This window comes from Ammodytes marinus (assembly GCF_949987685.1).
Source record: "Ammodytes marinus genome assembly, chromosome: 4".
Taxonomy (NCBI): Eukaryota; Metazoa; Chordata; class Actinopteri; order Uranoscopiformes; family Ammodytidae; genus Ammodytes; species Ammodytes marinus.
The window spans coordinates 15,339,628-15,353,418 of NC_137233.1; the positions used below are offsets into that span (position 1 = coordinate 15,339,628).

A 13,791-nucleotide genomic window follows, 5' to 3' on the forward strand; every position below is an offset into this window, starting at 1 on the left:
TTTCACCCCCTGCAGAGTGTTGCCCCCTTTTACCCGGTAGACAGAAAACTGTAAGGGCTATTTATTAAGCCTGACAAAGCATCCCATGTGTGTACTAAACTATGATTTACATACAGAAGATCTTGGACAAAAACAATGAACGAACAAGACAGTGTTTTGAAACACATCAGGAAAATGGTTCAGAGTTTAGAGTAGAAGTCCAGATCCTTTTTATTTTTTTTTTGTTGCATAGACATTGTTGGCTGACCGTAGATAGACACCATCAAACTCTCTACCAAACTCTCTACCATAAGTACAAAAGATAAAATTTGTTTAAAAATGTAAGGTTCTCTGATTTAAAAAAGAGACCGGGGTACAACTCTGCATGCTTGATGAGCAGATAACTCCAGAGTTACAGTTAACCCTATAATAAACCCCTGGTATTTTACATTAAACCAAGAGACAGTTTTCTAGTTGAGGAATGTGCATTTTCTGGTAAAAAATAAAGAAGTAAAGTATGGTAAAGTAAAGAAGCACTTACATAGCCAAAGTAATCCGAGTAAGACAGAATGGAACTTATACGAGCTTGTTCTAAGAAGAATAGATCTACTCGTCCCCAGTACAAATAATTAAGTCTGATTAAAATGCCTAATAGCCAAAGCCTGCATAATAAATAGCAGAGTGATTACGGTTTCAATTGTATGTTGTGCATTTTCATATGCACAGGGCGAGATTCCAGCATTGCTAAGTGATTAGGCATGGGCTCTGCTTGCTAGCTCAAAAAAAAAAAAAAAAAAAAAAATCCATTTGCAGCAAACTGTTTTCAATCTGGAGCTTTCTGAAGGCAATGATATGTATATGTACTTCCCTTTGTGACATCATTAAAGGACAACGAACAAGCAGTTTATTGAGTGAAAACTACTTAAAAGGGGCTTAACAATGGAGACACAGAAATTCCTTTCAAGCCTGGGATCCAAGTTTAACGTTGCACTTACTGTGCATTAGCCGAGCTGGTATGCAAAACATTTCTGTTGCATATGTCCACCCACTCCTCCCTTACATATTCCCCTGCTCCCTCAACGTTGGGCCTTTCTCTCAAGGAGAGTCTGGGGCACTTCAGAGACCTCCCTCTCCCCTTTCGCCCTTTTGAGTGTGCTAAAACAGTGCGCTCCTGCTGTGGGCGGCATACCGGGTGCTCTCCTACCCCTCACCTCACACTGCCAACCTCTTATCAACTAGCAAATAGAGCGGGTGTGTGTGAGTGTGGAGTAAAGGCAGAGGAGGAGGATGACGATGCAGCAGCGGAGGAGAGGGAGATAAAATGAGAAAGAAACAGACAGGAGGGGACACTATATTTAGCACCGGAGCTGTCACCTTCTGTTTTTCTCTCCTGAATAATCATAGTTTGACGGCATGCATCCTGCAGAGTAGCAGAGGTTGCTGGGATGCACACTACCCCTCTCTCCCCTCCTTTACCAGCAGCATCTCTGGGGAAAAAGTAGCAAAGTATTGTAATAATTGCTGCAGGCTTGCGTGCCACCGCCACCACGCATTACTCTGTTGAAACATTTTCCAGTGCCCTGACATTTTCCAAAAGGAGATAATAGGGATGGGAGGCAGTTTTTGGAAAACAGCCGGTTGCCAACAGGTACAATGTTGCATGTTTAATGCAATGCGATACCAAGGGGCAAATCTGCATCCAAGCATTGTGTGTACGAACAAGCAGCAACTGCACCGAAAGACATTTATAAATAAATATCCATAGTTTCTCAGAATTGGAATGCATGTAGGACAGAGACATGACAAGCTGTGACAAGTCTGTGGTTTCTGCTTGTTTGTCAGAAATAAACACATCACTCAATATTTCATTTAGAAATAAATATTGCTTTACGGATTTATTTCCAAAAACGTAGACTTGTTACTTTTCTCTCGATGCTTCTTGTTATCCTTTCTTACAAATGGCAACACACACGAGCTCAAGTAAACAAACAACTAATACAATGAAGTTCTTAGTCCCCCTTTGGATCTTTACAAAAACTATTTGGTGTAAAATCAACCGAAAACCTTGTGTCTGGAGCAACAAAGAACAACCATCTGTTCCCTCCACATTTGGTTATGCTGACCACTTCTCTACCCTAAATAAATGTTTATAAGGCAAAGCAAAAACAACTCACGCCACAATGATTATAAGTATCATTGTTTATTACCAACGTGTATGTTTCCCTGTAGGATGTATGTCTCATTAGGTTTAACATCGCTGATGATGCACACAATATCATGCAATTTAATGTGCAAAGTGGCCCTGGGACACGGCTATTTAATGAAGTAACTGTTGTATCTGAATAGCAGGAGACTTTGTGGATTTTAAGAAGAACGCACTTGCAGGCTGAATGTATTGGTAATCTCCATGGTGATTAGCCAATCACAGTAGTTAGTTACATACTGCACAGCACTGCAGGCAAGCACCTTCAGTCAGGTTTGTCTGGACTTCACTGGCCAGACTAAAACAAATCCATCCAGGGGGAGTCATGTGCTAGTAGGCAGGTTAGCTGTGGATAAGATTTCAGCAGCTCATTGATTGCTTTGACTTGATTGCAACCAGGCTTAGTTGAGGCACTTTGCTCCTGTGTCACAATGACATATATATAAGAAGTGAGGAGGCTGGGCGAAGTGCAAGGAGCTAGACGTTGCCTTGGTAGGCTATTCTTCTAACAATATGGGGAAAGAAGAAAAACAGGACCACCTAAATAAGACAGACATCACACTAAAAGGACTTGAGGAAGACAAAGGGCTCTCCTCATGTACTGTACTACACACACACACACACACACACACACACACACACACACACACACACACACACACACACACACACACACACACACACACACACACACACACACACACACACACACACACACACACACACACACACACACACACACACACACACACACACACACACACACACACACACACACACACACACACACACACACACACACACACACACACACACACACACACACACACACACACACACACACACACACACACACACACACACACACACACACACACACACACACACACACACACCTGCCCAGAGAGCATAATCTGTATAAAATGAGGTCTATTGTTGTAGAGTCAGAAATAGAACGAGCAGTAAAGTTCAAACTCAGTAGCAGCTCATAATTATTCAAAGGATAAAGAGGTGGAGGACACCTCGCCATTTCTGATCTCAACCCTGAAAACCGTCGGGCGAGATTGGCCTATAGTGAACACTTTGTTCAGGCGTGAAGATCGCCAACCCATTATTTGGGACAAAAACACTGTCGGAGGGGAAAAGTGCAGAGGCTAGAGTAACGTTAAGATTGTCCCTGAGAATTAGTCCAATTACAGGACTGCCTGGCTTTGTCTGGATTTCTTCCCAGAGCTAACCTTGTGCCCAGGTGTTCCGCAGAGGACTAAAGGAGACGAAGAAAAAACAAAGTTAAACACTTTCAAATGCGCCCCGAGGATTAGCGTAACAAGCTATTACTTGTTAATACGGTGCCATTCTCCCAGTGTGAGGGCAGTTAACCTCGGGTGTGACTGGCTCCTGTTTTGAAGGGTCACAACCTCTTGGGAGCCCCACGCACTAAAATAGCATGTGATTACAGACCTTGTTTAAAAGTAAATATAGGAGTTCTCAGCAGCTTTCCTAGTTCAGGCTTTCATGAAAGAGAATACAAAACTTCATAATGGAGACATTTTTTTAAATGTACATAACTGATGATCTTATCTTATAGTAATAGTATAGTCATAACTTTTTCAGAAAGGGAAGTTTACTTTGAGAGATGCACTGCAGCCTGGTGTTGTGGGAGTGTTTATGTTTATGTGTGTGCTAGTTTTCAACTCTTTTGAAGTCTGTGTTGATATCCCAACACACTTTCAATGGACATTCCTATGGTATTAGCCTCTCTTTGCTCTTTTAGTCTTTATCACAGATAATAACTCATGGTACGTTCCTTTGTACTCGGAACTTGGAAATTTCCGACTTCCGACACGGAAAAGTGCAATAAAATTCCCAGTTGTTCAACTGGGAATTCCGAGTCGGGAGTCAGGCAACGTCTGCCTCTCCCGACTTCACTGAGATGACGCAGATTACGTCACAACAACAATCTGAACTGTTAAACTGGCAAAAAGAGTGATTTTGAAGTCCATATGTTGAGTCGCGGCTGAATTGTAGTCTATTGGATCTACCGGTACCTGGCAACGGTTACTTGCTGTAGCCTAACGTTTAGTTATTTGGATGAGAAAGGAGGTCGATACTTTCCCGAGCAGATGCACTGAAACACAGACAGGTCGGAACTCGGAACTACCAAGTCGGAAATTTCCGACTTCCGAGTATAAAGGAACGCAGCATCAGCTTGCACTATAGGAACCTCAAAAGACACAATGACCAGCTGAGCTTAGGTCGCTTGTGGTTGCATACATTGTTAACCTTTGTTTTAAGATATTCAGTGGTGAAAAAGTACTCAATGGATTATTATTCTCTTTCATTTGAGGATCCTGCACACATGGAACCTGAACATTGAGCAAGAATGGTGGCACTACAAGTGCATAACATTTTGAGTAAAGGAAATGATTAAGCATTTCATATGAATTTACAAAAAAAGAGACGAATTGGAAAATAATCTCTAGTTCCCGTAATAAAGTTAATGCCAAATACTAAGTGCGGGATTTTTTCCTGGACTACGCGCCAGAAATCAAACTTTAGCTGTTTGTCACTGTGATGTATTTAGGCAGACTTTTTGGCATGAAAATCATTGGAATTTAGTTCTGCAGAGTGCCAGGCCAACTGGCTTATAATGTAAATATCTCAGTACAAAATAGATGATACGCCAATAAAAAGCAGTTTATGTATAAAGGAATCTTAAGGGTTAAAGCAGACAGTTACTCTGTAATGCTGTGCCGATACTGTAGATGTGCCATAAGATACATACTATCACTTTTCTTTGGAGAAATGTGTGTGTATCTATGTATATAAACCATTGCCTGTTTCTCTAACAGAGGGCAAATATTTGAAAAGCAAAGACAAAATGTTGGTTCTCTTGTGACAAAGTCTTGGATTTCAGCCAAAAGCAGCAACATCTTCTCCACAAGCTAAAATGCAAATAATCAGTGGGAAGTGATACTGTGTAACCTTTACGGATAAACATGTGAGGCTGGGTCACAGACAGAAGCACATTACAACAACGTTGTAAAAACAACAAACTTCAATTCAATTAGCTGCTACAGTTATAAGCCTACATTTGTTGCTTGTCTCCTTGTTTTGTTTTACCGTAAAAATTGAGATGCTTATTAAAATCACAGGGAGACTGTGTGATCAGAAGGCCCTTATCACAAAAAATCTGTTTGCCAGCACTAGAAAAACACCATGACACCTAAAGCCAGTTATTTGGTTAAGTACACAACACATAAGAAGATGATTAAAAACACATTGTAGAGCAGAGCCCTTCCCAGCAGTATGGCACAATACTAATACAATTAGGGAATAAACAGCTTGGGTGCATTTCTAGTCTCCAGCTATCTGAAGCTGCTCTGTGAGGCATAAAGTAACCTCAGAAACTAATTAAAAACAAAACGGAACTCAATTAAAAGCAAGTAGAAAACAAATGAACCCTTTTCTACTTAGTAAATGTGAGAGCAGTGGAATGTGAATTTCGACTCGATTAGAGACAAGAGAGGAAGAGATGGGATAGAGAGGGATATAGCGAGGGAAAACAAAAAGGTTAGCAAAATGTCTCCGAAAACGCGAGAGGCTAAGGATGGGCAACTCTTCCTTGACAAAAAACCAAGTCACAAAGTAAAATTAGTTATTTCAGTTCCTATACTCAGTGGTAACTTTTCAAACTCAAGCTGAGATCTTAAGAGTGGTGATCTCATGACAAGACAGGTATTTGAACGCGTCAGATGCCTATTAAAGTCTCCTTCAGAGGCAACCATAAAACCTTGAGAGCTTTACATGGACACCATGGCCACGCCGGCGCTGGAATGACAAAGCACCGGAGATTGCAGCACCGCTGAGACCTATTTTAACAGGACAGTTCCACACACAGAGGGTCTCATGTGGCACTGGCAAACATTCATAACATGCTGGATCTGCACCGCCAGTGTGTGCCAAGCCAAGTGTTAAATCTGATTTGATTTCAGAAGGGAGCCGAGGTCACACAGAGGCCTCTTTGGGGAACTCATGGCAGCCAGGCGATTAAATCATGTCATATTCTCTGGTCATGAATACTCAGGACAATCTCCTCGTCCCCCATCAACACGCCTCTCTCGCACCGACACACACATTATATTTTCTGATAGTAGGCAGTGAAGGAATACAGTGAAGGAATACAGTGAAGGAATTCAGCTAGTGCCAATAGTTTAGATATTCTAGTAATATAACAAGATCAAGAGACAAATTTATTGATGACAAGAGGTGACTATAACACCAGTGATCCCATCACACAGCAAAACACAGAGCCCAAGCAAAGCAGTATTGTGAGTGTCTGTGTCTTACCTTTGAAGGACAGGAAGATCCTGGGAGCAGAGAGAGGCTCGATGGAGGAGGGCAGCGCCCCGTACGATATGGCCAGCAGGGCCAGTAGCCAGCACAGTTTGTCCCACAACATTGTCCCTCTGTTTGTTAACAGAGATGAAGACGAAGATAAAGAAGAAGAGTCCAGGATCTGAGGGACAGAGACGGATGAGCCTCAGCCAGTTAGCCTGCACTTTAACCTCACAAACCAACATGCAGCCACCACTTCTCGGTCACTGAGCAGCAATAATAAACCATTTGGCTTCCTTACAGTCTGTGCTAAATACTAACAACAGTATAGAGTTAGTATAGCGTTTTGGTTCTGAAATAATACACTGTGCCAAAACAGAAAAGCAAGCAAAAAAATCTAAAAGCTGGATCTGTCTTTCTGTAGCTTTCGATATCTTCTGTGCACAGGCATATTGGTTGAAGATCTTCATTCGAAATGCTTGAAAAGCCTGACCAGATCATTTTCTTAAGGTGTGCAACATAATCCAAGTAATTTAACCCGGACCATAAAACCTGAGGGTTGTAATCTAGTCTGGAAAGAAACTCCACTGCTTCAGAATTGAATTCTCGTTATTCATACTTCCTGGGCTTTCTGATGGATTTCTCGCGCGCGTCTGCTTCTGTGTGAAATAAAGGGCAGCAGTCTAAAATGAAGGAGTCTCCTTCCAGCTGGGAGATAACTCACTTCTCATGCACACTGTCACCTGCACAAAGCGTGTCTGGCAAATCGTTGGTCAAGAATATTACTATTAATTCACCATTAGCAACACGGAGATGCTCGTGGAGCCTTGCGCGCGCCTGCGGAGCTGACAGATAAGATCACAAAGCGCATCTGTGTTGTTACCCACCACAAAGGGAGCTGAAGTTAATAATATCCCCATAAAAGGATCTTAAGGCTGAAGGCGTGCGAGCGAGCTGGCACAGCTGTAGAACAAAAAATGTCTCTGTGCCACGTTTGGAAACAATATAATCATTTTAGCGACGACATCGTTTTTGCTGTAATCATTCATGCATGGCACCGGTCTTTCTACTCGTAAACGTGGATCTGAGTCTGAGGTTAATCTGTCAGTCGGGGTTTAAGATCAAGTTCCACACTGAGCCCCCTGAAGGCACAACTCCAAAGCAGACCGATAACCAAAATAAAGCGTGACTGGGCTGTGAGTTATGAGGGCATGGGCATGAACCACGTGTCATTTATACGAGATCCTTGGATTTTAAATGTGAAAAGTAGTATACACTCTGGACACTATAGCCTGGTTAAATGCATGCAATCAACGTGTATTTCAGATTGAAATGATACAGCATCACATGCAGAGAAAACTTTTAGTGCCTCAAATTTAAATCTACCTCCCACGCACCAGAGGAGACACACCAAAATCACAAACACGCGATATTAAATACAGAAATGAAATACTTAATATTCAGGACAACATTTTCTATGGAACTTTTAAAATACATTTTAAGTATCTCTTGCACGCAACGCAGGCAACATTCCTTTTTGCTCGACTCAAAAATACAGCTTTCTGTTGAAATGTATGAGCACATCAGGATTACAAATAATTAATTTGGACTTTTTCATTTATCGAAGCAGCATTTGCATTACGACCTACCTTCTAGTTCTGCCCAGTAAATATTGTGAGAGCTTAGCCGGCAAACATTTAAAACCATCCACCCAGATCCTTTGAGCTGCTCTGTCCGCACGCTGAAGTATCAGTGTATCCGCCGCATATCCTGCACGATTATCCCAGAGCCAAACAAAGCTTGGATTTAAATGAACTTGCTGCGAATGCCTTAACTTGAATTGATCTGTTATACGCATCAACAGATTGTGTATTTTCCACTGGAGGACGTTTGATAACAACGGAGTTCCTGGGGATGAGTGCCAGAGCGAGACCTTTAGCCGTCCTCAGCGGCGCTCAAGTGAGTAGTGCGGCGGAGCGGCTTCTGCAGGTGGATGACTGACTGAGGTCTCCCGGCAGAGTGGGTGGGCACACCCATGGGGGAGGGAACCTACCTTAGCATCCCTTCGCCCGTCCCGCCCCAACATTTTGCTCAAAATAAGTCTTCTTTGAGTCTTTATATAGGCCCACTACACTAGTTACATAGGTAGACTAATTGTTTTAGATAGGCCTACTGTTGAAGTTTGGTACAGAGTATTGCACGGCCAGACCAAACTACAGAGCAGCAGGAGAAGATGCGATGTCATGTTCCTCTTCAACATTTGAGGAGATGTCCGAAAGTTTCAGCTACAATCAAAAAAGAAAGACGTTCTCCCCCTTAAACAAGTAAAACATTTAGGTTATCAATTTAAAGCATTTTACATCACATTTGTGTGCAAGTGCATGTCATGTGCATCAACATATTCAGACTTGGAATTATGGGTTAATAGTGTTGGAACACAGTTGCATTCTGGCTATTTCTGTATACAGTATATAGCCTACTGTAGCCTATGTGAGCTGTTGCCTTGAAGTTTGTTCATAGTGTTGAAATAACACCTTAAACCTTTAGTAGGTAAGAACTTTGACATGGCTTATGTATCATTCCATTTCCATTAGTTTTGATCATTGTCACCACATTTTAGAAGTACAGCCTCTGGAAACATGGTCTAAAAGCAGTGGTTCTCAAAGTGCGGCCCGCGGGCCAATGGCGGCCCGCAGAAACATATCTGGCGGCCCGCATTGAATTATGAATTATATTAAAAAATAATATATATATATATATATAGGCTATATATACATATAGGCCTACAGTATAGCTATATATATATATATATATATATATATATATATATATATATATATATATATATATATATATATATATATATATATATATATATGTGTATTTTTTTTTATTGAAACGCACGGAGGGGATCCGTCCCCCGTAACAGTAAAAACAGTACAGGGATCGAAACACTTAAATATCCCTCCTAATTGTTTATATTCATTCCCCAATTATTAATAATAACACCCGTGGACCGTACCATCTTAAACTTGCGACGTTCGGCTGGCCTCTGCCTCTCGTTGCATTCGGCTGGTCAGCCTGCCGCAGTGCAGCAGGCAGTGTAGTGGTCCCAATGTAAGTTGTTAGATAGTGAGCTTGTTAAACCCAATACGATGCACTTTCTCACCTTCAAGGTGAATTAGATTAGAGATTAGGTCAAGTGTCTAAGGATGGATGCTAACATTATCTGGTTTCTAACTCTTTTGCCTAAAGTTTAGCTAACAAGCTAACGTTAGCTAGCTGCTGATAGCCATGGACCTATCTGCCTAGTTGACTGCTGATAGTCCACCCTGTTAATTTCCAATGTATAGTGTCATAATAGTTAACACTGCTGCTGCATCATGAGTAGTGAGTCCTACAAAAAAACACTCCAAAAGGTGATACGTTTTCAATGTGCAGAAAGTTTTGAACAATAAAGTAGAATAAATATTTGAATGCAATACAGAATGCCTCAGTGCCTTACTGATTTACATTCCATTAGATTTGCGTCAATGGGAGCTAGTTGTCTTATCCTTAACATGTCCACCATAAATAAATACAGAAGACACAAATTACTGCATAAAAATTAACCAGAATGCACAAAATGAAGTGTTTGAACCTCAACATTTTCTGGGGGACTACCCCCAGATCCCCGATCTTAATGTGTCCCCCCCAATGTTGAAATGAAACGTAGCCCTTCATTAATTAATTAAAATGTGTTAATTACACATTACTGGATGCAGACCAATACATGTAAACTGAAAAGACGCAACCTGGCCATTAAAATTATTTCAGTTTTTTCAATTTTTTTCCTTCGGCGGCCAATGTTGTGTTCCTAAATTGGCCCTCAGCTATCGAAAGTTTGAGAACCCCTGGTCTAAAGTATTAAAAATCAATATATGATATCTTAATTGGGTGTCTCAATAGGCGTTTACAAAAGCCTGATTGAAAATAAACATCCATAAACATTATAAAACTTAATTAAAAAAAACATTTGACAGGACTGTGTGGGCGTGGCTGTACCAAACGGTGTCCATGGCAACAGTCATTGTTTTGATATAACTTTCAGGCAGAGAACTATTGGTTCCAAATACTTATTGGTTAATAGAACCAGAGCATAGCCCACCTCATCGAAACCTTATTATTAATGACTCCTATAGAGCAACCTGACACGAATCACAGGACAAAAAAATATGTAGATTTTCGGGAAGCTCTTCCTCTCATCTGGGCGCTTTCAGCATTCTCTGTCCACACTCGGCTTCGTCCTTCTCTGCCCCCTCGCCCCCCTCCTGCCAACCCCACTCCGTTGTGATAGGTTACCTTCCGGAAGACTTTCAGTGCGTGCAGGCAGATTTGAGCAGGCAGGTCGGTGTGTGGCAGGAGCGTGCCTGAGCATTTTGCAGCATTACCATACATAGAAAATCCGGATTGTTCTACGTAGATAAATCCCTGAAATTTGAAGTGATTCACGACCGGCGTCCCTAGTGTTTGGCGCTCTGCACAGCCACCCCAGATGGTCAGCAGGGAATACGTCTAAATGCATGTACGTCATTATTTGACACTTTAGTATGGTTAAACATGACTATAAATCATTATAACAACGTTTATAGGTCATAAAAGTTGAAAAAGCATAATAGGTGCTCTTTAATGACAATATCTTTAATTTGGATTGATAAATACCGGTACGCTCACTCTTTTCAGATGCTTACTATCATAGAACTAACTCCCCAAGTTAGTTTTTTTCTTCTCTATTTTTACAGATTATTTTGGGGAGCTCTTAAACAACAATTCAAAAATCAAGTATCATATACACACTGTAATATGATAGAAAGGGGAATGTTTTATGTGATCTGGTCTTTATTAAGTCAGAGAGAGGCAAATGTTTCCATAACAAATGCACAATGTCACAGCTGTTTCCAAACATGTAACAACAAGGTTTTATACCTAGAACTCAAATGTTTCAGTTCTATATCTGATGTTATACAGCGGGAGAGCTGAGGTTTTTTTATGCTCAGAGGAAGCTTTTTCTACACGACCATATAGGACTGAGGTCATTTCATAACATGATATGCCTGTGACTGCCGACGACTGATTTTTATTTGCTGACTGGAGCAATCATCGAGTTGTGCTGAGAAGCGTTCAGATGCCATAGGTCCAAGCCAAACTATTTTTTTTCAGTATCTGCTGGTATTGGCAGTCTCACACTATGGAACAATGTTTGTGCATCGTATGGAGTATGAATCACTTGCTTCATTTTTACTCATGCGGAGAGGAAGGAAAACCAAGACGCCAATGATTCCAGATGAGAAGAAGCTCTTTTTAGTTGATGCCAGCATCTGCTGTGAAACTCTTCACATTAAAAAAAACTGTTGAAAAGTGTCCAGATGCAGATAAGATAGGTTTCCTCCAACACCTCAGCAAACCTGACAGAGGATCATGGCTCTCGGCTCAGATAGGCATCAGATATTCATGGGCAAATGGAGCCTTAAATCTTTTAATCTCCCTCCATCCATACCCTGATCACACTGGCTTATTTTTTTGCCTCTCATCCAGTCGACATCCAGACAACGCAGCTGACGCCCAGTGTTCATGCTTATTATTCCATCACTGATAAATACAGTAGCTTTCGGTTTCATGATGTCTTAGGGACTGTATTAGTGCAGAGTGTATCAAATCAGAGGAATTTGGAGGATGCAGAGACTTCCTTTCATTTAATCATGGTGGTTGAGCTGATTTACTGTTTCCTTTGTGTTAGTTAACAGCAAAGATAATGTTACAGTGACAAACCATAAAACCTGCCCCACAGCAAAACTGACAGCCTGGGTGGTAATTTAACCAAAACTTACTTGAGTACTCCATTTATAACAACTCAATGTTGTATGACTTTGTCTTTGTCAAATATATACATGGCCATCTTTTTCTAACCCTTAAAGCCCTGTTAAACCTAAATCCACATAATCCTTCTATGTACTTTGTGGAGTTAGTTGCATGATAATAAGCATCTGAAACGAGTTAGGCAGATTTATCAGTCCAAATTAAAGACATTGTCATTTCAGTTTGATAAAGTGTACAGATATTCATTTTAAATGAGGCCCGCTATCCTCTGGTTCTCATTACGCAGTATGTATTTTGAACCAATCACGGCAGTGCTCTGCCCAAACATTCTGTAAAAACAATGACTGGTGCCATGGATACCATTTGATACAGCCACGCCCACACGTCCTATTAAACAGTTTAGGCAGTAAAAAAAAAATTTTTTTTAATGAACATTTATTTTCAAATCACATTTTTATAAAGCTATTGAGACACCCAACTATCATAACATATATTGTTTTTTTTTTTACTATTTTAGACCATGTTTCCAAAGGCTTTAAGTTGAAGTGTAGGCCTGCAAATTGGATTTGATTTTTTTCTTTTAAACAAATGTATAGTACCTTATGCTATGAACAGAAAGATGAACTCTGGCTGGGACTTTGAGTTTTCTGTCCTTTGAAAAGACGTCAAGAAAGGACAAGTATAACGTCCATGCCATAGAGGAGTGTGACTACAGCAGTCTTTGATGCTCATAGCAGAGGGAGGAAGGAATAGATCTCAGCATCAGCATTTGCCATTAAAAGTGTTAAATTTCCCTTGATACCGGCTCACAGCTCTGGGAAACAATTACCCCCACGCTTACGAGCTCACGCAGTAGATATTGATACGTTTCAGTCCGTCTGAATCTTGAACGATCTTGAGAAATCATTTGACCCTATTCCTCGCCCACCGCTCACTAATGCAGGTGGCCGTTCATGTTTGAAGGGTGGTCTCAGCACCAGACTGCGCAGAGCCAGATAAATAACAAGTTTCATAAATATCTGGAACACAACTCCCATTCGCCCAGAACTCACCAACAATAAATCAGCCTGACAATAAAATATTTTTCCCCCTGAACTTCACATATTAGCAGTTTAAACAACCTCTCATCAAAATGTGTGTGGACCAGCCAAGTTGTATTGTGTCATTGTTGATACTCTTCTGGTTTCCTAGCTCTAACTGTTCCTGTTTTCTCTCTTTTTGTCTTCCCTCCTCTGTCTTGTAGCCAACAGCTGCATGTTGTTTCCTATATTTCTTTTTAATCAACAATATTATTCCCATCTTCAGGCCTCTGGTGGCCTCACCATCTGTCACTTGCGTGAGACAAGAGGAAAGCAATTATTGAATCCTGGCTTTGAGGAGCGCACGCCTTTTGCAAAAGTCCCTCATGATTTCCA

At 41.0% G+C, this 13,791-nt stretch overlaps 1 protein-coding gene across 1 annotated transcript in view; it reads right to left on the reverse strand.

Moving 5' to 3' along the window:
* LOC307249653 (semaphorin-3F-like) overlaps nt 1-8,311 on the reverse strand; it is a 50,935-nt gene extending 42,624 nt beyond the window's left edge. Inside the window, exons 1-2 of the mRNA XM_080026485.1 lie at nt 8,170-8,311; nt 6,533-6,701 (exon numbers count right to left, since the gene is read on the reverse strand). Of these exons, the coding sequence (XP_079882611.1) occupies nt 6,533-6,644 (112 nt within the window). The 5' untranslated portion in view covers nt 6,645-6,701; nt 8,170-8,311. The remainder of the gene's footprint in view (nt 1-6,532; nt 6,702-8,169) is intronic.
* Nucleotides 8,312-13,791: the final 5,480 nt, after the last annotated feature.